We start from the raw sequence: 26,842 nt of genomic DNA, 5'->3' as shown, positions 1-26,842 counted from the left end.
TGCGTAGTCAGTTTGTTTTCTAATCAAATACTGCAGTGTTGTTGAACATTCAGTCATACGAACAAAGTAGTGGGAGAGAGGGGATTTTGGAGAAGTGAGGTAACGAGAGTTAAAATGCAAGGAGGTGGGAATATTGAAACAAAACAGAATTACACCACTTAATGTAGCGAAACTGTCAAGCTCTGTTTAAGCTTGACCTTTAGAGAAGCAGATTTGCAGATTGTTCTGCGTGGTGTGCTGTGGATCAGCACTCACCGTATGTGCTCACTAAAAGCAAAGGATTTTGGTTATGAAAAGAAGAAAGAGTGTTTTTAACTGTGGAAAGTTAAAAGTTTTAGTCATATAGATTTTATGGCTTTTATGTACCAGGCTAAAATTCTTTCTCTTTTTCTACTTAGATGAGTAAGATTAGCTTTCTGCATTTACAGACGGAGATGGGGTGAGAAGAGTAGAAAGAGGGATAGAACCTGACCAATTTTGTCTTTTGGCATTATAAAGTTATTTGGTTGAGAAATTATACTGCTGGGCATTTTAGTGTGATTTTATTAAGAGAGCGTATTTCAGTACAGTGTAAATGTGGCCAGAAACATATTCTGCCTTGTTAAACATCAGTGTTCTGTTCTTGGGGTGTTTTCACAAATGTGTTGGGTCTATCACTTCATCAGAAGAGAAATGTTAAGAATATTCCAAGTACTTTGGAAGTCTCTAACGTAAGCAAGCTGGGTTTTAAAGAAGTTGTAGTAAATAACTATAAATCCTGTTGAAGATATGGACTTTCCAATAGCTTTTGCAACAGTGTTAAGAGAGTAGGAATTTTGCTGCATTTGATCAAGGGGATTTCTCAGTGCTCGATAGAATGAGAAAGTAAATTGTGCTTTTTTCTCATGGAAACATACATGAATACGAAGATGACGCTGAAAAATTGTGAGCTGCTGTAGTGCTTTATTTAACCCCGGGGGAATGCAGCAATGCATGGATTATGTGTTGACATAGTCTGCTGATGGCTGTTCCCTGAAGATGATGAGAAAGAAATTAGCTTCCCTGAAGTGAAAGAGCAAAATATTGAGCCTAAGGTGGAGGAGTGACATGGGATTGTTGGGCTGGAGGGCTATTTATTTTAGTTACGTTGCCTTGTTCCATGAATAGTAAGTTGGCAAATAACCTAAAAACCAACGAAAATGGCAAATAGAGGGGATAAAGAGTTCACTGACAGCAACAACAAAACTCTGTGTCAGTGCAGAGCAGTGGCCCTTGTGCTGCAAAACCTTTGGCTCTGGACGCTGGGCTCTGTATCCCATTGTGGTATTTTCTTGTGGCTTCTTTAGAAAGCGCTATGGCCAGTGGCCAACGTGATCTCCATGTGCCCTGTGGAGAGGCTCTCTGCTGTGCCAGCCTGCCCCGGCTTTGGCTGCATTAAATGCTTCTGCAGAAATTTGGAACAAATACAATTCCTCATAAGAGGGTGGTTGTTTGTGGGTTTTTGTTGTTTTTTTTCCTATGACAGTCAGAAAAGTTTGATCTGAAAATTATTTCGACTCAGCTATGAAAAATAACAAATGTATGTGTGTGCATGGAAGTGTAAATAAATTCATCAAATTCACTTCTCAGAATAGAAGTGCCCCAGGCAATACCCCGTGCGCTGGAAAAGACTCCAGTGATGGAAGTCACTTAAAACCAAAGGTGGCAGAAGCTATTTCAGCTGGTTTTATGGATTTCTGTTTGCATTTTAAAAGAATGTTAGCATGCATTTAAATTTGCTTTTTAACTGTAGGTGATGTGGGCATGTCCTGGTGTTACAGTGCGGATGTTTTATTAAGCTGGAATTACCTGTTCTGGCAGCAGAACCCAGAATTCTTTTAACATGTACAGCTGAGTGACTTAATTGCACTTCAGAGATGCATTACAACATAGCTGTGCTCAGCACCACTTCTTTGGGTGAATTTGCAGCTCCTTTGCAGGTTTGGCTGACTTTGTTTGGGCTGACTTGCTGTCATATGTGTGATACTGGAAAATGTTCTGTATGTGATACAACCTTGGCAGTTGGTTTTCATTATTTATTTATTCATTTATTCATTTTAAAGCAATACTGAACTATGAAGAGTGGAAAGAAGTGGGGAAAAAAATGCATTTTAGTGCTGTTTTCTGAATTAAGATCAACTGCTGTGAAGCTGGAATTTCTAATGAGAAAGCCCTCAAGGCGGGAAAGAATGTGAAATATAATGGTGATAGACACAGGCTTGTATGATCACTGCTTTTAACTGCTTAATCATTCATGCTGCCTAAATATAACCGTGCTGCCAGCTGCTGTGTTTGCAGCCTGTGATGTGGAAGAAGTTGTCCCACTGTGACTTGTTCTAGTTACAATCAAATTGACTGTAGCAAACACAGAAGCTGTTGAAGTTCAGTGCTTCTCAGTGGGGCGTTCTTGTTCCTCCGGCTCATTCCTGGCTGTTGATATAGCTTGCCTGCTTGAAGTTCTGTCTTGTATAAAGTAACAAAACCAAGGTAGTTCCCCGTTCATCTGCACAATAAAGAAGCGTATCATGAAGTATTTAAGGATGCCTGTGTCTTGCAACTATTTTCTTGGATAAATAACATTATAAAAATGTATACTTCTAATACTGCCTCCTCCCTTTCCCCCCTTCTTTTACTTGCATAAATTGTTAAATGTTTCCTTGCTCCTGTCTTTTGGTGCAGTAAGAACACTGCAAATCATGCTTACAGCTGCTGGTTCACAGTGACAACGTATCTATCATAAATCTGCTTTTTCAAGTGTTTAGGTAACTTAGCCAGAATAATTGTTTCTAGGATGAGAATTACTTATGGAATAAATCAAGAAAATGAATCTATCTGTTAAGCAATCAAAGAAAACAAAAAGTGAATCATTCATTTTCAGTTTCTGACAAGGACTAGAAGTCAGTGACCTCAGTAATTGGTTCCCTATATTTTGTCATGCCATTTTGTCAGATATACTAGCAGTATCATTCAGTTTCCAATGCTTCTTTTACATTTTGTGGTTGCTCGGTGCTCTGTTGTGTTTCAGTGGCTCAGGTTCTGTTTAACCTATATGTCAGTGTGTTCCAAATGGAAGAGCTGATAAAGAGTGGCCACCTGGTGCTTCTTCAGTCCTAACAGAAGAAACAAACAATCTAGAGGCTTGAAACACTGAAGATAGCTCTGCTTGATCTGTGTTCCAGTCTTCAGGTCCCCAAAACGCAGTTGACTGCTGACTTGCCCCCACTTACCCCACTGTTCAACCATGGGCCCTTCCCTTCTGCTGCTTTGAGAACACAACTGGCTTTGTGTTGGGTCACCAGAGCTGCTGCCATTCTTATTTTAGCCAGTGTCTGCTTTGAAGTCCAGCTTGCTGCATTCCTGCCTGTTCATTTGGGCATTTTTAATCTTGCTAGGTTTCAACTGCTATTTTTCTTCATTAACCTGGTGAGAGGCAGTGAGTTTTTCCAGGATGATTGACACCAATCAGGAGGAATGATGTGTATTGGAATTTCATTTCTTAAAGGAAATCATCTTTGTAAGTAAACAAGTGGAGAGACTTTGCCCTTTGATGTGTGCTCAGAACAGTCTGTCGTAGGCTGTTACTTGAGCAGGGACATGAGCTATTGGCAAGCCCACCAAACGTCTTGGAGCTTTTTGGTCTCCTTTGTGGATGATGTGAGCTGGCTACTGTTCTAGCTGACAGACTGGAAAAGCCAACCAACCTGCATATCCCCACCAAAAAAGATCGGAGTGTTTACAATCTTGTAGAAATCTTTTCAAGTTTCATTGTCTGTGGAGCGTAGTCTTTGTTGTGAAGGGCTGTGCTACAACTCTCACGCTCAGTCTTTCATCTTTCAGGTAATGGTATCCACCATTTCATCACTTTGTTGCAACATAGTGCCCCTTCTTCCTCAAGGCTTTGAGCAAGAATTTAATATTTCAACAAATCTAGGATAAGAAAATTGAAGAACAATTAGAGCGTGCAAGAAACTCCTAGTTTTATCTTACTATTCCCAGCATGTCAAGTTTTAACTGAAGCCTAAAATGAATTAACAATTGTTATTAAGATAATAAATTATCAAAAACCTGAAGTATTACTGTTCAAATTAGATCCCCCTTTCTTTGGCAATTTGAAACAAAGTAAATCTTAAATAAATCTGACTTCTAGTGTGATGCATTTTTCTCCCCATCTTCTTTTTGCTTAAATATGTAGTAAGAAGGTTGATCTAAAATATGAAAGTGTCAAACTCAGGAAGAAATGGTTTCCATTAAGGGAATGTGTTATATGTGTTGTGTGCCTCCGGTGGCGCAGCGGTAGAATTCCCGTTTGCAACACTAGGGGGCCCGGGTTCGAATCCCCCCCTGTGGAGCAGGGGGTAGAAGTGCCGCTCTGCTACACAGAGGGCTCGAATCCCGGGAGTTGGACTCGATGATCTCTAAGGTCCCTTCCAACTCGCACAATACTATGATACTATGATATGATACTATGATGATATGACATTCCTGAATAAGTGATGGCATCTACTGTTCTCTCATTAGTGTTATGGTACTTATATTTTGTATTATATGAATCTGTATCTAACAATGCTATTGTATGACCTATTTGTGGTTAAACTGTATTTATCCTTTCACTGTTTCCAGCCACATTATATTGTGTTTGAGTTCTTTTCAGTACTATGTCTGACCAAACTCTGCAAACTCCCCTGGCTGGTTGGCTGACTTGATTCAGCTCTACCAAAAAGGTCAGCTCCGCCTCAGTTACTTCCTCCCCTAAATGTATCAGAGTGCAGATGGCTGCTCTGCGCTACATACACCACTGCTCACCTGATTGTAATCTTTCTGTGCGACTGGGGAGCACAGGGCACCTGAGGTGGGTGTGAATACTGCTGGAAAAGGAATGCAAAGTGCAGCTGAAGGTGCCATTTAGGAGATGACCCCTGCGGTAACCAAGGGATATATTCTCATTCTTTTCCTGGCACCCAGGGAGTATGCACTGATTGACTGTAGAAGAGGGAGGGCAGCAACACTTATATTATCATGGACACTTTTGAATGACTGTCTTTCCCTTGATGATAGGCCTGTACTGCCAGTTACTGCCAGTCAATAAACCTGATGAGGCTTTTGTAGTGATATGGAAGATCAGCAGACTTTGCTCTGAAGAGATTTCTATCCTAGACTAAGTGAAAATTTCTAGTCCATGTGTACTAGAAAAACAGGGGAGATGGCTATTAAGATCTACATAGTAGAAGATGAGAGAGTGACTCTTGCAGTGCTACCTAGCTTGCAGATCATGAAAAGCTGGTTTATATAGTTTGGTGATTGACAGTTCTACATCTGCAAGAAGCAGAATGCATTGAGATTTCTCAATGACATTAAGACTCTGGGGTGTATGGTTATAAATGACATCTTGTAACGTTGGGAAGGGTCTGTGCTCTATCTGTCGCTTTTCATTTTCTTCATGGTATTATTTGAATGTCCTGGATTGAAGAGGCAACGGCTCTAAAATCAGATCTAATTCAGTTTTGAGTTCTTGGATCTGTGACAGACTACCTGCTTATTTCCCACCTTGTCCTTTTGCTGGGACCAAATGAACAGGTAATAGGTCAAAGTGGTGATGTGTCTAAGAAATAAGTTGATAAACAGAACTATAATTTCACTGCTTGGTCCAGTTTTGGTAGCTCATCTGCTGTGTAGAGTTTTGAGTGCTTACAGAATCCTATTTCTGTCATTCAGAAGCTGGCCAAGTAAATCAGTAATTTTCTGCAGAATAATATGTTTAATATTTTTAGGTAAAATGAACTTCGTGCAGAATCTCTAAACGAAGTATTGTAAGAAACCTTTGACCTTGGAACTTCATTTATTCTTTGCAGTGCTTAACAGCTCTACCCTTAATACGGTATCTTGAGAGATTGCCAAGCTATTAGAATAACTCATTTGAAGTCAGAAATGTCCAACTAGTATCACTTTGGATAGTTTGAGCAAGTAAGAGCCATGTAATTTTTATTACATTGTTTTTAGCCAACATTTTTAAGTTGGATTAAACATGTTTTCTTCAGGTTCAAAATGTAGGAGAACATTCACAGTCTCTGATTTGCTCACACAGGGGAAGATCAGCAGCTGTGCATGACTAATCTCATATATAAAATGGAGACTCCACCTCGTTTATTTTTACTATTTGTTTTCCTTTCCCTTGACATTTGTACCAGTGAGCATAGTACATGGAGAGAGTGACAGGGAAGAGTCCTTTCTTCCTTGTTTCCCTTCTGTGAGTGTTTAGTAGAATGTCCAGAGGAAATAAACCTGCATATTAATGATACTTAATTTTTATACTTTCATAGAATATCTTGAGTTGAAGGGGGACCCATAAGGATCCCTGAGTCCAGTTCCTGTCTCCACACAGGATCACCTTAAAAATCAAAGTGTTTCTGAGAGCATTGTCCATCCTGATAGTGCTGACAACAGACCCATCTTTTTTGTTAATCCACCTTAGGACTGTTTATTGGTTCCATCACCAGCTGGTGTACAGCAGTTTTACAGAATTACTTAGGATTGAGTGAAGTGATATGGTGGAAGATCCAACTGTGGTCCTTTAAACTCAGAGCAACGTGTTGCATACCAACTAAAGTTTAGGTCTAACATCTGTAGAATAGTAAGTTACTTAGATATCAGAGATGCTGTATTTGCATAAAACACAGAATGCTTAAGCTCTTCAGAAAGATTTATTTTGTTTTCTTCTATAGTAACAGTAGGAAACATTTTGTGTTTAGCTTCTGAATTCTTAATGTAATGAATAATAAAGTTTTCATGTACAGTAGGAAATGTTCAGTAAGGATGCAGTAATTTGATTCTGCATGGCTTTAAATGGAAAGTGTGGTATATTTTGCTAAGATGTCAGAAAACTATAGGTGAATTTGCATGATGACTAATTCTGTTACCAGCGTGAGTACGTGAAGGACAGTGTCTGTCATGAATAAAAACAGGATTGATAGAGAAAGTGATGGAATGCAGAGTTAAGGAACCTTTATTGAGGCAAAATGTTTTTATCTAAAGAAAATACAAAAATTCTTTATTTTATTCCGTGCCCAGTAATGATTAAATCTTCAAAATACAGTTGGGTATGTGTATGTAAAGGAAATATGTATTGAATTTGCTGTGCTTTGACTTTCAAATATTGTAGATAATTACTAAGCAATTCTTGCTGTTACAGTTCACAATTTTCTTTTAAAGGAAGGATGTTTTCTAAATTTTTCAAAGAAACAATCAACTAGGACAGACATTTAAAAGCTTCTTTGCTAATTTTATGTCCAATTACTTCTAATCTTTTAGAAAGTTTAATTATTCAGGGAGGTAGCAGATGTAGGTTGAAGGAGAAGGAACACCTGCCCTTATAAGGGGTGAGAATCCTTTATTCTCTTCTGTTGATCAGTGAGATACAAATCTTTTTTATCCATTTCTATGCACTAGCTGTTTATCTGATATTATTGTACATGGACTGATGCACTCTGTTGACTTATAGAATCACCATGGTTGAAATGACCTCAGAGATCATCCAGTCCATCTGTTCACATATCACCGGTATTCCTACTAGCCCATGTCCTTTAGTACCACTTCTGAACATTTCTTGAAAACTTTCAGGGGTGGTGACTTCAGTATCTCTCTGGGCTGCCCATTCCACTTCATTACCACTCTTTCAGTGAATAAATTTTTCCTAACATCCAACCTGAACTTCCTCTGGTGCAGTTTCAGGCCATTCCCTCTAGTCCTATTACCAGTTATGTGGGAGAAGACGCTGACCCCAGCATCACCGCAGCCTCCTCTCAGGTCATTGTAGAGAGCTACAAGGTGTCACCTGAACATCCTGTTCTCCAGACTGGACAATCCCAGCTCCCTCAGTCACTCTTATAAGACTTGTGCTCCAGACCCCTCACCAGCTTTGTTGCCCTTCTCTGGACATGCTCCAGGGCCTCAGTGTCTTTCTTGTAGTGAGGCCTAAAACTGAACACAGTACTTGGGGTCGGCCTCACCAGTGCTGAGTACAGGAGGGTCATCACATCTTTGCTCCTGCTGGCTGCACTATTTCTGGTACAAGCTAGAAAATCATTGGCATTCTTGGATGCCAGGGCACACTGCTGGCCTGTGTCTAGCCAAGTGTCAATCAACACCTCCAGGGGCATTTCTTCCGCACAGGAAACTGCATGTGAAATTGTTTAATAGAAGCATAGGTCAGAGAATGGTTTTTGGCTCACTGATGTCTGCCAGCCAGTGTCAGCAGACACAGAGCAAATACAGGGGCAGGGCAAAATCCTGATAGGAACTGTGACCTTTTTACCTTCAATTACAGAAGAATCTAGGCAGTCATCTTATTGCGTGGATTCTGATTTGAAAGGATTTAGAAAGATTTTCAGCTGTTATTTTGTTTAGGATAGTGGTGTGTGTTTTTATTGTTGGAGACATTTAAATCTGAGCAGTCCATGTGTGTGTGTGTAAGTCTTGATTTCAAATATTAGGCCAATATCTACATTTGTACACTAGATTTTATTCACTCAAGAATAAAATATACTCTTCCAGTTTTGCCTCAGCTTTGAGGGTATTGGTGCAGCTAAATGAGTATATTGCTGCTTTCTAAGACCAGTGCATTAAGGTTGGTAAGGACCTCTGGCTCCATCTGGCCCAAGCCCTGATCTAGCAGGGACACTTAGAGCAGGATGCCCAGGACCACATCCAGGCAGCTCTGGAAGATTTCCTAAGAAGGATATGTAGTGCTTTTGGAACAGAGTCAGTCTTTTGCTTTTATCTTAACCCCACCATGTCTTTAGATTAGATTTAGTGGATATCATTCTGTTAACTGTAAATGTTTCTAGCTTCTAGACAGGTAACACATATATGACCTCAAGGACATGGATAATTATTGCTGCTTTTCTGGGCTCATCTAGGCTGTTAACGTTTTCAAGTTTTTATTGTGTTACCACATTCACCTCTGTGTTTGCAATTAGTATACCTAATGAAGGAAAGAACAGGTATATGTGGTTACCATGATATTCTGCTCATGAATGTTATTTTCTAGAATGTATAGAGTTCTAATGAATTTTTATGCTATAAGGTTTGGATTATTTTAGTATTTCATTGAATTTTAAGATCCGCTGTATGTAATTCATACAGTGCTGAAAGGCCATGGGCCATCTACATAATTAGCAAACATTCTTTTTTTTTCCCCTTTTGGTTTCTTTTTACAAAACTTTTTGTGTAAGATTATACAATGTTGGTGTATTGAATAGTGAGAATGTAATTTTTTTTTTGCAATGTCATGCATAGAAGAAGTTATTCATATTTTTGTTTCAGTCTCCGAGCAAATCTTTTAAACAATGGTAGTCTCTTTACATCTCTGTTATACCCCTCGACGTTGATTCTTTTTATAGTATTTTTTCAAGAATTATAATAGTTCTTCATTTATTGACAAAATATATGTTTGTCTACAAAATCTGGCATCTAGCATGTTTCTGGGATGTGTCGAGTAGTTCAATGTTAAATACCGATAGGATTTTTTAAATGAAGTTACTGTGAAAAATGTGTTACTAGAAAGGAAAGTTTGATAACAAGATACAAGAAGCATTGCTCCAGTGGTAGAATAACCCTTGTTTTCTTTTTTCTTTTTCTTTCTCTTACATTTTAGATTTATCCATAGCAGTGCAAAAGTTTTCACAGTCCTTACAAGATTTCCAGTTTGAGTGTATTGGAGATGCTGAAACTGATGATGAAATTAATATTGGTAAGTATCTCCTGCAGTATTTCGTAACTTCTTATGTATTTCTTATATTATTGTTACAGTGAGGCAATGTACTATTTAATGGTGTGTATAACAAAAATAAAATTGAAAGGTCTCAATAAGCAGGAAGCATGCAAGATTATTAGGAAAGTCCTTTTACAAAAAAACCCCACAAACAACCTGTGTCTTCATGATTTAGCTCAGTTCTTTGTAGTTTGAAGAATTCAACATGAGTTTGTCAACCGAGTCAGCTGTGAATCTTCTCAATTCCTGCTGCTGTTTTTAATTTGCAGTTTTCTTTGGGTTACTGAAAGGTATGCAAGTTTCCCATGAGCTAGCCTGGGTCTGCAAGAAACACTTAAGTACCCAGTAAGATGGAGGAAGTGTTTAAGGATCTAAAAACAGGAATATGTTCTTTACAACTTGTGCATTCCTAAGTATATAGTTGTCTGAATTTTTGCCAGTAAAATTTACTAGCTGCTTAATGGTCTGTCTCTGCACACCCAGAACTTCGGCACTCACAAAACTGAACAGCTCAGCTTGTCTAGAAAGTAAGTCTCTTTAATATCTTCAAAATAATCATTCTTCAGCAGAAAGAAGAACTAGTCCTGAGTCTGGTATTCAGAAATCCCACTGCTCTTTGTTCCAGGGCATTGCTGTAGTTACTGCAATGCTTTTGGGCAGCTGGAGTGCTCCAACTTCCATTGGTGAGAAACCTGGATAACAATCCATCTTCAAAATACCCATGTTCCATATTGTGAGCGTTAGGTACCTTGTTCCTCCCACGGCTCTCTTAAAACAAGTGAGTGCTGGTTGTTGAAGAACTGCTTCTAAAAATAAGTAATTTGGCAGTACAATAAGGAACATAGGATTTTTAAATTAAAAAAAAAAAAAAAAAGAAAAGAATCTACATAATGTTGAGGGGAAACAAGACCGTATTTGCTCACTTTCTGAAAATTTCTGAAAATTAAAAATTGTTTCATGTTTACATTAAATATTTAGTCTGTGATTTCGTACAAAATGATTTCTAAAACAGTGGTACATAATACTGTGTACACATTCGGAAATTGATAGGATACAATTTAGTATTAGAATTTAGTAATTTAGTGTGTGAATTTTATTCCTCTGTTGATTTTTAGAACATTCAAAAAACAATAGAAGGACATTTTTGTCCAGGGCCATGAAGCACTGTATTTTAATTAACTCAGTACAGTACTTTGACCTCTGATTCCTTCTTTTTCTGACTTGTTAAATACACAGATACTGAAAAAACTCATATGTATGAACTTTTTTTTGGCATTCTTTGAATTATTTCTTGGCTTCTAAAGTTAGCTTGTACATATTTTATGCATTTAAACTAAATCTACAGTATCTCAGCTGTATATCTTAGATTTTATTTTTTTAAAGACATAAATTTTGCATTTAAAATGAGGTGACTGATGAAAAGGAAGACTTTCGTTTTACTTGTAGCCTAAATGAAGAAAAGACATTTTATTGTTTAGACATTAAACAGGCATTTAAAACTGTTTAGGGAAAAAAAAAAAAAAGGAAAAAAATTGTTCATGAAGCTTGACAGCTGATTTATTTCACTTGGATCTTCAAAGAAGGGATTTCTAGCTTCTAAGGCAAGCATTGCCTCCTGATGGATTGTCGTGTTCATCAAAGAAGCTTATAAGAGTAAAAGGTAAACTGACAGGAATCAAATACAAGTCTAACAGAACATGTCTGATACTCTGTCCTTTTATAGGGTAACTCTCAATTTTTGATCTCCCTAGAGCAGTGGCCTAGAATTTGTTCATATCTTTAACATGTCCCAGTGAGCTCAATGTTTTTTTTTTTTATTGTCAAAGACAGCTTTGTGTTGAAGAATCCTGCTCTCTCTGACTCCTTCTGCCTTCACTTCCTTTAAGAAAATCAATGACTGTGAATGCTGCTGAGAAGTTTAATTCAGTTTCCAGTGCTACTCAAACTTCACGAGTTTTGTAGAGAAATACCATCTAAAGATTTTAAAACACATTTCTGTTTCAAGCACGGTGTTAGAAATGCACGCTAATATTACCTCCAGAATAAAGCTTCTCCTGACAAACGTCACTTTCTTTTTCCTACATTTTTCAAAAAGGAAGCATGGGGGATTTTTTTACAAACCTGTAGCAAATACTGGAACTGAGTTGATGGCTCTGTGAACTTCTTCTTAAGTGAAACCAGAGTTGAAGGTCCGCAGTTCATAGCTAATAGCACTCAGTATGAGCAGAATTGTGATAGCATTTGCCATATTCATTTTTCATCCATTTAGTATTTCATCCGGCTGTACTATTTTTTTTTTCCCTTTTAATTTTCATCTTTGGTTTCTAATTGTTATGATTTCTTAATAGTTATTTACAAATGTTTAATTATTTGAAAGAAGTAAAGCTCGTCTTTGACAAAAATGTGTTTGTAGATGCATAAAACATTTAATGTTTCTACCTTGTTGCAAGTTACCAATATTTATCAACTCATTAATCTACCATGCCCAAGCTAGAATTGGACATTTTATGCGCATCTTTTAAGCTGTTCTTCTAATTTCCTTCAGTTAGCAGGCTGGATTCTTCCTCAAATCAAATACAGCTTGATTTTTTTATTTTACTTTTTAAACTTTGAACATAAAGAATTTATGCTATGAAGAGTTTTCTCAAATTTTCAGAGATCTGCTGCCAAATGCAGTTTGTAATTAAAAAATAAATTGCTAGCAACTATTATCAGTGTTATTTATTCCCCTCTTTTGAAATGTAAATGGCAGCATGCAATTTACAGTGTTACAAAGGTCGTATTACTGATTAATGGAACATGAATATTAGCTTCCATGATGTGTGATTCAGCCAATAGCTCATTTTTTTGTGTGACTGAAATTTGCACAGAAGGAGGCATCTTAGCGCTGAAATCATTATCCCTTAACACTATAAAGAACACTTGATACAGTTCAATCTGACACAGGAGAGTTTTTCATCTTACTTACTTTGCATTCCTCAGTATTAAATAATGAATGGTAGTATCAAGTTTTGCCTCATAGAGATGTATTGCAGTGTACAGAGTATCTGCCTAATATGCAATTAGAGAATGCAACGAGAGTTTTGCACAATAGCTCCCCTGTGTTTTATTTACAAGTTTCTATACTTTTAGGTAAGCTAGACTCACACATATAAGTGCAAAAACTATGTTTTTTAATGAACAAGTGTCTTTATTTATTTATTTTATTTTTCACTGTGAAGACATAAATAATACAGGAAGGTTCACCCAGCTCCTCCTTTCCTAATGGTATCCAGATTATGTCACCTAGTTTCTTCTGCAAGAATCTCCCTGTTCTTATCTCTTCTGCTTGCTATCCGGATCGTAGCTGATGCAGACAAAAATAGTTAACAATTGAATAGATTTCTGTCATTGTTCTGTCTTCTGTCTTTTGCAAATCCTTAGCTCTTTTGTATTGAGATTTATAATAAATTAGTAGGAGTAAAAATTAGCAGTGTCAGACTGTGCTCTTTGGAGTTAAAGGAAACCAAGACAAATAAATAAATCTGACAAATAAATCTGTTTCTTTTGTATGTTTAGGCCTTCAGTCACTCTTCAGGGTAAAGCCAAACCTAAACCATGACATTGGATGCCATTTTCCTTGAATATCTGTTTTATGTTAGCATGTACTATCTAGGATAAAGCACTGAAAGACATCTGTGCTTTGTTTCTAGTGATTCTGATATATGTATATGTGTTTACCTGAAGACAAATATATTTTCACAGGTTTATATTATGAAAAATGTTTCAGGTATTTTCATTAGCTGCTCTGCTGATACTGTCTTAGCTGATGCCAACAACATATCATATCCTTAAGGTAGGATGACCTTAAGGAAACCTCATTGCACTTTACAACTTCCTGAAGGGAGGTTGTGATGAGGAGGAGCTTGGCCTCTTCTGCCAGGCAACAGACGGGACCTGAGGAAATGGACACAAGTTGCATCAGAAGAGGTTTAGACTGGACATAAGAAGGAACTTTTTTTCTCAGAGAGTGGTCAGGCACTGGAATAGCCTGACCAGGGAGGTGGTGGAGTTGCCATCACTGGCAGTGTTCAAGAAGCGTCTGGCTAAGGAGCTAGGAGATATGGTTTAGGGGTTTTCTGTAGGTATGGTGGAGGGAGGACGGTTGGACTAGATGATCTTATAGGTCCTTTCCAATCTTGTGTGATTCTGTGATTCTATGATGATTGTCTGTAAAATTGTTATTTTTAATTAAGGAACAAGGAATAGGTCAGAAGTTCTGAAATTTGCTGTCTTTCCTTGTGTGAGCTAAAACGTACTCGGGAGGAAAGACTTTTTAAATATACTAAAAACAAAATGAAAGTAGAAAACCTTTAGCAACAGGTATTTGTTAAGCTTCACTGCTCTGGTCTGAAGGCTCTCTTGTTTTGAGTTGAGCAAACATGCCAGAAACTCAGTCTTCATTTTGCTTTTACTGGGCATTCAATACAGAGCTTGCCAGCAGACAAACATCCAATCATTCGAAGCAGCAAATTGATCCAAGTTCAGTAATCAGTGTCTGGAAACAGAAAAAATAATAATAAAAAAAGGTCAGGATGTTTTCCCTCCTCCCATTTCTTAAAGCACTGTAAAAGGTTATTGGCACTTAGACATGACAGATGGCATTTTTAATGGTGCGAATTGTGCATCCAGTTAAAACAGAAAAAAAGAATTCATAGGAGCTTTAGGCCAACCTAAAGTGTGTGAAAGCAAACCCTGACAAACCAATCTGTGGACATTGCAATCTTCTCATTATGCTGTGTTGTCTTTCAGAACTGCTTAGAGCTCATCAGGGCCTTCAGAAAGCTGACTGAAGACTTTCCAGACAGTCACACCTTTAGGCCACTGTATTTCTGTTGTATGTGGCCTTTTAAATTAGTTTGTCTGATTCGGAATTAATTTTTAAACTCTATGAAGTCATCTGCTGTGTGAATCACTTTGACAATCATCATCTTAGTTGCTGGAGGTTAACTTGGAAGTTCAGGAGAGTTCTTTTTATATTTGACAGTCTTACCACATTTCAGTGAATTGACCCTTCTAAGTACGTTTCTGAATGACGTTACCTAACATCAAATAATTCCTGGATGAATTCCAGTGGCTCACTTATACTGCTGCCTTACACACACCAAGGAAAGAGGTAGATTTTGCCACCACCTTCAGGGTGAAGTTTTTGAGGGTGGATTACATTACCATGGGCATCATCTCAATACTGTTCTTACTGCTTGAATTTGTTGACCTTGTGGAGATTAGAGACTTGCGTGTTTACCAGAGATGTTTTTAAGATGGGTGTGGAAAGGGGTTGAGTCCTAAATTAGCATAGATAACTATTTGCGACTCAGTGTGTTTGCATAGAGTGAATGTGTGCTGTTTTTCCATGATTTCCTGCCAAGTTTTGACAGCCTTTTTTTTTTCCCCCCCTCTGGCTGAAAGAATGACTTTTGAGATAAACTTTTTAAGTGATCTTTAAAAGCAACTACGTGCAAGATGTGAATCCGAGGGCAGAATTTCCTTACTGCTTCTGATGGACTATTTTTATCTACAGATGTTAGACAGTAACTAATTATGGGAGGTACTCAGCAAAATAAGGATGAAGTGAACCTGAAGTATTTGTTTAAAATCTGTTTCTACCATTATTATTATCCTTTTTAAAATCCCTGTTGCATATTTAAACAAGTGCCACCTGATTTCACAACACTCTTGCTTGTTGACTCCAAGGAATTATCTTAGGCTAGGTCTAGGATCCCATAGGGAATACAAAACAGCAACTGCACCAGAAAGAGAAGCTTGGCTTTCTGTGGATCTCACACACAGTTCTTGTCCTTGTTTCTGAAAGGTCAAATGTGTCAGGCAGAGCAGTAAGGAAAGTAATGTTGACCTTTATTTCTGCAGGAGAAAAAGGTAAAATAAGTTCAACAACACGTACCTTGTTTTTATTTCTTTTCCAAAATACATATCAGAGGGTTGCTTCATTTTCTCCTAAGATGTTTATTTAAATGAGAAATTTTAGAGTGAGGTGACTGATAACACCCTTCCTATCTGTCCTACCTTTCTTTTATGGCAGGAGGAGCTGAATTTGAAGTATGGGATCTCCTGAGCTATTGGAGTTTATGTCCTAATGTGCTAAGGAAATCTGGAATTTTTTAGTGTATTAGATTGCAAACTGCGGTGTATCAGACTGTGCATTGCCACTGAGTTGATGCTGTTTACAGGGCTTGAGGCTGGCATGAATAGCAATAGTTTGGTAGTCCAGGTGCGTTCTGCTAGGACGTTTAAATGGGACATTAAACTGGAATAACTGACTAGACAAGTAAAAAAGTGCGTGCCTCTTGCTGACCAAGATGGGGCATGTTTTGTCTGTAGTTATGGGGTTAAACTTATGTTCTCCTGTAAATGCTTTCTAGTTTATCATCCTCATTCCATGAGTTCACCACACTTCTGTCTTCTGTCACACTTCTATCTTCTGTCCAGCTCTGCAATTATCTGTAGACTTTGGCATCCCAGTAGAATTATCATGTACTGAGTATAAGCGCTTCTGAGGAGATGGTCAGTCTGAGGGTTGGAGAATTCCATTACGGAGGTGGCTTGAAAAGAGCTGGTATGTGCTGTTGCTGCTCATAATAACCTATTGTAATAACCTATAATAATAACCCTTTCCTTTCAGTAAAAAGGTGTAACAGTTGAGAATTGTTGAGTTAGTGTGTCTTGTTTTTAAACAACAGGCACTCGTTTTCAATGAAGAAATAGTGGTTTGTTCATCCAGGCTGTGAGATATTCACCTTCAGGCTTGAACAAGCAAGATGGAGTTTTACTTCCTGAAATAAGAATCCTTACCAGAATGTAAAATTTCAAGACTAGAAAATCCTTCATCGCTTAGCAGGCCTGAATTCAACAAAGCAATTATGGCAAACCTAACATTTGTTTCAGTTTTTGTTGATAATTTTCATAGTTTAAATGCACTAGATTTTACAAATCAAGAAAAAAAAGAGAAGTATTAATGATTTTCTCAGCTGCATTCTGAATGTATTGCTTTTCTTGTTACTTCCCCTTAATTAATTCAGAATCCACATGGAGCCACACGCAAATAAATTTTGTATATCTAGAAAGATTGAAATACCATATTTTTTCCCTCTCATTTGAAGCATGGATGTGTGTCTGAAGAATCAATGGTCTAGCAAGACAGACGTGTAATTATAATTAATTCTCTTGTTTATGGAATGCTAGGATTGAGTATAACTGCTGTAGCTTAATATGTTCTACGTTGCTCCATGGTATTTTTTCACATTTCCATGTTATTAAGCTGTTTGAAAAGCTTGAGAAAAAAGCTAGCAATTTTATTCTTAAAATTATGGATTTGTATTTGTAGTCAATTTGTATCATGATATTGAGAACTTGCAGAGGGGTGCACAAAGTAAAGCAGGAGGAGATCGAAGGAATTGCCAGTTTAACCGGAGCCTACATTTTGGTCTTCTATATTCCTAAATATTCTGTGGTTTTAAACTTGTGCTTCTTGTAGCACATCCTGGGTATTAGTCAGCTCTGGAAAAGTCTGATCTGCTCAGGTGAAAGGTTAGTGGCTAAGTTAGTCAAAGTTAAAGATTAATTCAGGCAGGATGGACTTCTACAGTGTTAGGGAATCAGGCCATCCAGGCAATGGTGATAGGATAAGAGGTTATGGCCTTAAGCTGTGCTGGTTGGGTGGGGTTCAGGTTGAGTATTAAGAAAAAAATACTCAGAAAGAGTGGTGACGCTTTGGGACAGGCTGCCTAGACAGATGGTAGAGTCACTGACTCTGGAGGTGTTAAGAACTGTGGAGATGTTGCAATAAATGACATGGTTAATGGGCACGGTCTTTTTCAATCTTTATGATTTTATGATTATTTTAAGTGGGGCCAATTCAGACTCCAAAACCTCAGCTTGTGAACCTGTAATCTTAATGAACCTGTTACCTAAATGAACCTGCTCATTAAACAATTGCATTAATGATTGCACAGAGATGCAATCATGCTTATGACCACTTATCTAAAGCAGTTACTTCTTAATTCTGTGAGAAAGTGATGAAAAAAGGTTTGCTGTTTATAGCCAAAGTCTGTCAATACCTTGTTAAGTTGGTGGATGGCACCAGGAAACCTTCACCTCCTCCAATGTAGAAGGGAGGGAGAAAATGAGAACAGTGATACATCAATGTGTGAAACGATTTTGATTCTTTACTTTGAGAACAGGTGATGCATGGGATTATGCATTCAGTCCCATGTTCCTAAAAAACCTGAACAAATTGCTTAGATGATGTTTAATGTTTTTGTTGCCACTTCATAACATCACACTTTGGGAGAGATGCTGTAAGCTAACCTTCAAGATACGATACCAAAGCCCTCCCAGGATTGTAGGTGCCAGCTCTACTGCTTTGTTGGGGGTGAACCAACACTTTACTGTTCTTTAATTCTCTTTTATTCTCTGTCCAGCCCTCTTGGTCTATAAACTTACGGGCCATAGGAAGTGTTTCGCTTGTGTTTGTAAGCTAAGCTTTGCCACAGAGAATTCCATTCTAGGGACAAAGGCTGTCTACATGCAATGAAAGCAAAAATGTAATAGCTGATACACAGTGGCCAGTCTGTCAAGTGTAAGGCTGAGCTACTGATTCTTTAGGATTAATTCACACTTCAGAAAACAAATAAATCTTCAAACTGAATTGCATGCTTTTGAAATATTTGCTACTTTCATAGAACACTAATATGGAGTAGAAATATTACAGCTGCTTTTTAAATGAAGTGTTAGAAGTGTGGTAGAAGTATTTGAATAATCAATTTCCTTCCCTTCCCTTCCCTCATAGCATGGCAGACTGACATAAACACTACCAGTCTGTCAGGGCACTAGGAAGTGTTTTGACTTCTATTGATCCATTTAGAGTTTTCTTCTTGTTTTTGCTTTTTAAGGGTTAGGGTAGTGAGACATATCAGTTTACTGATGTAAGTCAAATAACTAGATTGATTTAAATTGTGTAACATTGCATGTCTTCAGATTCTCCCTCTAAGCATTGTGTTTGACAAGTGCAGACATAGAAGTTCTAGATGACCCGACTTTCTCATGTACGTACTTATCTGGTAAATAAACATCTGTGGGCTTTTTTGTTGGCTGTTGAAATAAAGTAGAGTGGAAAGTGTGAATGTCTTTGCTGGAAGTTTTGCTTGAAGTTTTAACAAAAACTTGAATTTTTTTTGTTTAAATATCTGTGACATGGTAGCTACCTTTTGTAGCAAAATAAATTTCAAGTATGGAATTTATAGCTGGCTTCAGATATGTAACACTATCAGAGGTTGGTCGCAGTAAAAACAGAGGCCCTACATTTTATGCTTTACATATGTTTAGAAAAAAATAAATAATTAAATTCTGTTATTTATTTATTTATTAATTTTTGCAAGATGAAGATAATCTTGAGTTAAAATTCTGGTTGCCTATTATAGTATGCACATGTCATACTGTGCTTGCAAATCCATCTTGCAGAGTTCTGGACTTTGATGAGGCTCAGGTCTTGATTCATTCCTTGATTTGGTTTGATATAGATGTACACGTCCATCATGCTCAGTCAAGAGCTTCCATGTGCACTTGTTGGCTGTCTCTGCTGGGTTTTTTGGCTTTCTAGTGTGATGAAACACAGAAGAATGTTCAGATAAGTGCTTGACCTGGCAGCCAGCCGGCAGCAGAAAATCTTTTAAACGTCTTCATGGGGAACATTCTCTTAAAAAGTTATGGAGATTGAATGCCATAAACCCATGGAGGTCATGCAGTGGGAACGTTAGTAAATCTTTGAAAGTTTAATTTCTGTTTTTGTCTTTGTGGGGAATGTGGAGCACCTCAATCTGAGTGTTGCAGGAAGCTCATGTGCTTCAAATTCTGACACAAAAAATATCAGCACATCTATCTGTGAATACAGTCCTTTAACTTGAATGAAATAGAGAAAATCTTATATATATATGTATATTTGTTTGTTTGTTTACTTTTAATTGCACAGATTTTGGTAGCTGTGCTCTGGTTAGGTTCTGTGCTCACTAGTGTGTAGGGAAAGAGGTGTCTACTTGTAAGAACGCGTGTAGTCCCTGAGGTATAACTCAAGCAAAAGTCTTCATTCTGTGGTTTTCTGGCTTCCTGATTTTTGTAATTGTTTTTTGCAGAAGTTTAAATGAGGCATAATTCATCCTTCTGTGTGTCTCTTTCCGTACTTTATTTTCTGGTATATAATGGTTTTATTTGGCAAATTCAGGTTTGTTCTGAAAGGTAGGACACTTATTTTCAAGAAAAAACTGGCAAAATCCCTATCCCTACAATTCTGAGTGGGAATGGCCACAGGAAAAAAGATCACCAGTTAAAGTTGTGCTCTATGGGAAAGTTGAACTCTCACAGCAATTGCTGCTATTTATTTTTCTTACAGGTATTTCTGTATTAAGTCACAATAAGCCATTCTTGAAATGGGGTGGAATCTTTTATTTTATTTTTAGTTGATCACAGTGAAAAATTGCAGGTCTGGATTAGGTGCTTCAGAATCCAAATGATTAAAATAAAAGGAATGATGTTAATTGCTTAAAAAAACCTTCGGGCTAAACTTTTACAAGTTTGCTTATCATATTTAATGCTAAGTGGAGTGTGAGGATGTTCATTTATTGAGTCTGAAGTTGCCTCACACTGTTCATTCTGCATAGATCTTGGTTCTGTTGAGAGGAGTACAGAGCAGGTCGTGTTCCCTGTACTTTTGTGCATGTTCCCACACTGGAATTCTTCAAAGCAATTTGTGGTTCCTGGGGCTGTGAATCTAAACCTCTGTCTGCTAGAATTTGCTATCAGCTTGAGAGTGTCAGTTAATATTTCCATGTTGTTTTAAAACCTGTACATTGGAACCTTTGCTTCAGCCCATGTCTTTGACTATGAGAAGTGCATTTCTTTGTGTTACGGGGCGATGCAGATAGGATTGGTTCTATTCATTCAGTGACTGTGGTAAATGTAAACACGGACTGAAGGATGTAATGAGAACTGAAGGTCCTTATTACAGATCCATAAGATCTGATAGCCAGATTAGGGCAGTATGAGAGACCGAATGGTGGATAAGGAAGCTATTCCAATATTGCTTTTCCAAACTTAAACAGTACTGAAGCCCCTGTGAAGAGATGACACGTTATTTTGCTGTTCAGCTTTCTTTTTATTTCTATCCTGTCCCTTTCTCAGTGGAAATTTCTGATATAACTTTTGACACCGCTTCTCTGCTAAGGGCTAAAGCATATTGAACATGGTATTAGCTTACAGTCTGGAACTGACATAAATACATAAACAATATTACCGTAAGCCAGAAGAAAGCAGTTATTCTGTTGCCTTGAATATCTGGGAAATGAATCCCAGAAAACAATGACATTAGTAAGAAAAGCAACAATTTCCAATCCCTTCACCTTGCCCTCCCATCCCCTTCTTTTATCTTCTCATTTGTTTTCCCAGTAAATATTATTAATGGTGCAGATCTGAACTGAAGCTTCTCCAAAAATATTGCTACTTTGCAAGTGAGGGAGGTGCAGACCTGGGGTAGAGGTGACAGAAGAAATAGTAGTAGTCATTGCACAAACGATTCAGTGAGTTTCCATACTGAGGTGCTGATCCTGCAGCATGTTCCCTTTAGGCTAAACTGCATTTGTAATTCCATTTAAAGCTGTAGGTAACTGTACTTTTTCAATGTTTTGTGGGCTTTATGCAGTTAGAAAAAAAGAAAAAGTGTGAAAAAGAATTCTGATCCAATTGGTCCAGGTTGTGATGGTGATAAAGGAAATCTCAGGCCCATAAGATAGAGGTCTATTTCATATTGAAAACTAAAGTGAATTTTGGGCTTTTGGGACTGTATTTCAGGACGTTTCTCATTTGGATTTGCCATAGTGCTGGCATTTTGTGACACATATTTAGTTACTTTCAGAGAGATGCTGCATATCCCATCTGGTTTTAATGACAGCCCTGGTTCCTGTTGTGTATAAAATACCAAGAAAGCAAATTATTGTGTCTTTATTCCCGGTACCTGTGATGATTTCTCAGTGTTAATCTGAAATATGTGATTTTTGGCTTTTTTGTGTCTCCTCAGGAAACTGCTTGTTGCTCCCCTTATCCTACATTCCCCCTCGATCCCTACACACTCCTTTTCAGTATAGCTTAAAGCCGCAGAAAGAAGCACGGAAATTTTATTTCATGTTGTGGCTTTTGAAAAACTGCTTGAAATAGTGTTTATGTCTGCATATAAGACTTGTCGTCATTAAAAGCTCTGGAAATACCTCTGTGAAACTAACTATTGAAGAATACATTTAGTTGCATTTCAAGTGGAAAAGAAAGTTTTATCTCCCAGCCCTCCCACCTACGCTTATGTTTGTTGTGATTTGTGACTAACGTCATTAGTGTTAATCCTTAGGAAATTTCCATGTGGGTCTGGTGTCCATTTTGATTTCTGACATGGTAATATATTACTGGGAAAAACTCCCCTGGAGGCATTAGTTGGTGCTTGTGCTCCAGCATTCACATACCTGAAAATAATGGTAATAGATGCTTGAAATACTATAAAATCTAGTTTATTCTGTTGTTTAGAGTATTTGAATATTGCCTACTCATAATTCAAAATGGCCTGTATAATAACTATAAGGTAAACTGTCCACAAAGAAGAGTTGTATGGTATGTTTGAAATGTTCAGGATGAAAGAATAATACAAGACACGCTCAACTTGGGAGAAGAAAACATTGCTGATCTTTGCCATCACGCTTTAAGCTGTTGATTCTGTTCCTTGTGAAGCAAACGAATTAAAAGACTTTAAAAATAAAATAGTATGAGCTGCTTTTCCTGAACAAGGAAATTTTCGCAACAAATTCCTGCTGGGTTGAGAACACTCCAGAGAAAACAACTGGTGAGCTGTATTAATTGTGGTGAATGAAACCATGAGTGTAGAGCAGGGTAAACATACAATTGTTTTTATGTGTTGGAAGTTGGCTTTGCACAGAAATCATTTCCATCATAATACCAAGTGTGTATTACAAATCCTTTGAATTACCCTTAAATAAGAAGTAGACTGTACAGCTATTTGGATTACATGAGCTAATGATTTGGAGGGAATAACATGTTACTAAGTTGATTAAGGCAGCACTTTGTGTTACCTAAAGCAGCCTATCAGTAACAATTGTTTTGTGAAAATAATTGAAATACCTTATTATAAAATATAATAAGAATAATAATAATATGTTAATTTACATATTGTACTCCACACGATCATTATGTTTTCAGCATTTATTTCTTAACAGCATATTCCCATGGCATTTCCACTTGTAATGTAATTTGATTCTTCCTCCCTCCCACACCCTTTTGTATTTACAAAGTTCACTTTAATTCCTCTGAGCATATTCTGGTTAAAAACGTCATGTTGCAGTTTTAAGAAAGGGTTGTGACGTTTTGGGTGGGACTAGTGGACATTGTGACAGACAGAGATAGGCCACGTTTAACACACATGCTTCTGATTTTGAAATCTTCTATTTTTTAATTACACTGCGTATCTCAAATTATTATTGTAGGAACATTTCTGAGTCCCATGTTTGCTGTGGAGCAAAGCTGCTGTGCTCTTTATTGATGGCTGTGTTGTTCATCCCTCTGTTGTCCAGTATAGTCCCCAAATGAGACAGAATTATCACATACATGCAACCAAAGGAGTTTTGTACAACAAAGAAGGAAGAAAGAAGTGAAAATGGGCAGGGGACCACCTGCTGCCTCAAACACAGATGAAGATCTCTGGTGACATATTCTGCTTATAATGATATCAGACTCGTACATCCTATGGAAAGAAGGGTGTGCTGTTACAAAAGATTCAGAATTAATGCAATACTGATTAGTATTGTAGGGTAGCTAGTGGTGGCAAATTTTTTTGACACATGATGCTTAATGCAGTGCAGTAGCAAGGACAGAAGAACCACTGAAGCCACCAGAGACATCCCTGTTGCTGAGCTCTATCTGTGTACAGGCATTGCATCCTTCAGTACTCTCTGAATTACAGTGTGCTAGTTGTTTTCCCCCGTGTGCCTCCTGTGCTGGAAAGGGATGCTCAGTGAAAACGAAATGTGTTTGTGTGCTGGGCAGTGTAGTCAGTACTGATGTGAAGATACCTCAGCAACAACAGTATTTCTAGGATCAGATACGTACCTTGCTTTTGTGCTGCAGTAGGTGTGGGTTCTGTGCTCCTAATAAAACTTTGGCCCTAATAATCTACCCAAAAAATGAGGCAATGGGGATAGGAGGATGTCAGCAGCTTCTCAGTCTTTAGCTGAGGCATTGTATAGAGGTTATGATAGTAACTTAAGATTTTACTTGACGTGTATCATACTAATATAGATTTGTACACTTACAGAACATATTTTTCGTTCTTTTTTTTTTTCCCTCTGACTGACCTGCTTTTATTTACATCCTTTTCAAAAGTTTTGACTTAGAAGTTAAAACTCTCCGGTTAAGCCACGAAATAAGAAAGCTGCCTTAAAACCTTCTCTTACTGCTTTTATTTTATTTCTTTCTTGCCAATTTATGCTCAGTTTCTGGTTCATACTACTCATTATTTACTACCTTTTTGCACTTTGAACACTGACTATTTTCTTACCAGAGAGCATATTTTATTTCTTCTCACCTATATTACTTTTTTGCTTGTCTGTTCCTAACCTTTTCCATGTGATTTACATGAAGACCTAGTCATTTATTATGGGGCTGGGATCTGGCAGTGTTTGTTCTTGGACAGTAAAAGCTGTAAAATGTTAACTTTCTCATTACAGATGATGCTGAAAGAAAATTTCAGGAGACTTTGTTGTAATAAAGATGATTTTAGTGCTGTGATCAGAAGCTTAAGTGAAGAGTACCATGAAGTTTGATGTGGGTAGGGAAAACTGTTATTTCAGTAGGTTTGGGGTCTGGCGTCTTCACAAAGATCTGATGCTAGGCATGATAATTTCTCTTTGAAATAATTTCTGTCATTGTAACCAACTCTATGATAAAACACAAAAAAGGAGAGAGGGATGGATTTGTAACATGTGACTGCAGGAACACATCATCTTGCGGTTAAAAATGAGCAATTATTTCACTGAAATAATCTGGAAACAATTTATCTTGCTGACTTTACTAGAAATTCATCCTTTTTTTCTACAGTGCATCCTAACTCCCTGAGTAGGTAGCAAAACTCAGCGTGTTTTATTTAGTTTATTTTTTTATTCTTTTTTCTTTTTTTTTTTTCTTGTGGTGGGTAAATAGTCACTCTGCCACAGGTATAGAGGAGGATCTGGCTCTGTCCTGTTTTTGACTGGCAATGGGAACGTAGATACTTTACCTGATAGTCAACAAGTGTCACAGAATCAAAGGATCACAGAATGGTTTGGATGACTTTGGAGCCCATTCTGTTCCAACCCACTGCCATGGGCAGAGACACTTAATACCAGCTCAGACTGACCAGCCTGGCAGCCTTGAACACCTCCAAATATGGGTCATGCACAGCTTCTCTGGGCAGCCTGTGCCAGTGCCTCACCAGCTTCAGCTTAAGAAACTTAACCAGTCAGTTAGCTATTTCTTTACTTGGTTTTGACAGGTATTATGATGAGATATTATGAGATGAATGTATGTGATTGAGCTAACTCAATGCACAGCAGACCAAGGTCTGGATGTCAAACATAACTTTGAGCTAAAAGGCTTATCCAGGAGACATAGAACTCCTCTTACTGAAAACATGCCAAAATTTATTTTCTGGCATTTGTGATCTGAGGGAAAAGTGTAATAGGAAAAGGCTTGAGACCCAACGGGATGACTGTCTAACTCACTGGGTGTATTTGTGTTGAGCAGAGAGCTCATGAGTGATGATGGGGAAGGATTTGTCAGTGAATAATGAACTGGAGGGCAAGATGTGCAAGTTTAATGTTATAGCTACAAAAAATAAACTAGGTGAGGTCTTGGCAGAAGGAACTGGAACAAACAGTAAAGCGTTCTTTGCCTGTAAAAAGTTAAAAGAGAACAAGAAGAATGCAGAGATGACCACGGCAAGGTCTTGTTGGGATAAAGCAACAGTTTGGGGATGATCCAGCAACTAAGTAGCAATTTGTGCACGCTCAAAATATGCTTATGGCAAGCTAGATACTGATTCCATTTTAGGAAGTAAGAGAATATAGCAGATCCTCAAGAAAATCTACTTAATCCAATTTTTCAGGGATTGAGCCATGTCATTTGAGTAGCAAATTTAGTTAAAGCACTTAAGAAGATGGAAGAAAATAGCTGTGGTCATTTTATATTGCAAGACAACTACGTTTCATCATGCTGCACAGTGGAGTAGAGAAAGAAAATATAGTGAGAAAAGGCTTATAAGGATAGTGAGATCACTTACTAATTACCTAAACAGAAAGAAAAAAACAGACTTGGCATGAGAAAACGAATGTAGCAGGAGACCATAAATTAATAGATTAAGGTATTGAGAACCAAAACCAAACTAAACAAGTCCCTTATGGGTGGCAGTTCCCCCAGCCCTCCTTGGAGGCTGCAGGGCCACTTCTCCCCCCATCTCTCGTCCCTCTCTCCCACTGCAGTTGGACAGCACTATTTCCCTCCCTCCAATCCACTCTCCCAGAGGTGCTCCCAGCGTTGCTCACGGCTCATCTCTGCCCAGCAGTGTGTCCCTGTGGGAGCATCTGGAACTGCTCTGCTCTGACATGGAGCAGTGCTGCAGTTCTCTAGCTACCAACACCTTGTCATCTAAACCTTAGCGCAATAATTTACTTAGCAAACTCTCAGAAGCTATGAAGTTTACGTTTTTATTCATTTCAAGCCTGTTCTTTCAAATATTCCACAAGTTTTGTTCTGATTTTTAACCCCCCGTTATCACCGCACCCCTCTTTAGATATGTCAAGTTTGTTGAGGGAAACTCTCAGGAGAAGGCCAAAGGATCTACTTTGCTTTCAAATATTGATTCCCTTCTGACATTTTTGACTGTGGAGCAGTGATGCAGAATTTTGAATAGCCCATATTCCCTTG

General features: G+C 37.9%; 1 protein-coding gene across 1 annotated transcript in view; it reads left to right on the top strand.

Moving 5' to 3' along the window:
* Positions 1-26,842, top strand: part of ARHGAP42 (Rho GTPase activating protein 42) — a 149,783-nt gene that overhangs the window by 22,633 nt on the left and 100,308 nt on the right. The window contains exon 2 of the mRNA XM_072326745.1: positions 9,668-9,763. Within this exon, the coding sequence (XP_072182846.1) occupies positions 9,668-9,763 (96 nt within the window). The remainder of the gene's footprint in view (positions 1-9,667; positions 9,764-26,842) is intronic.

Source organism: Excalfactoria chinensis, chromosome 1 (genome assembly GCF_039878825.1).
Source record: "Excalfactoria chinensis isolate bCotChi1 chromosome 1, bCotChi1.hap2, whole genome shotgun sequence".
Lineage (NCBI taxonomy): Eukaryota > Metazoa > Chordata > Aves > Galliformes > Phasianidae > Excalfactoria > Excalfactoria chinensis.
This window is presented reverse-complemented; position numbering and strand designations above follow the sequence as displayed.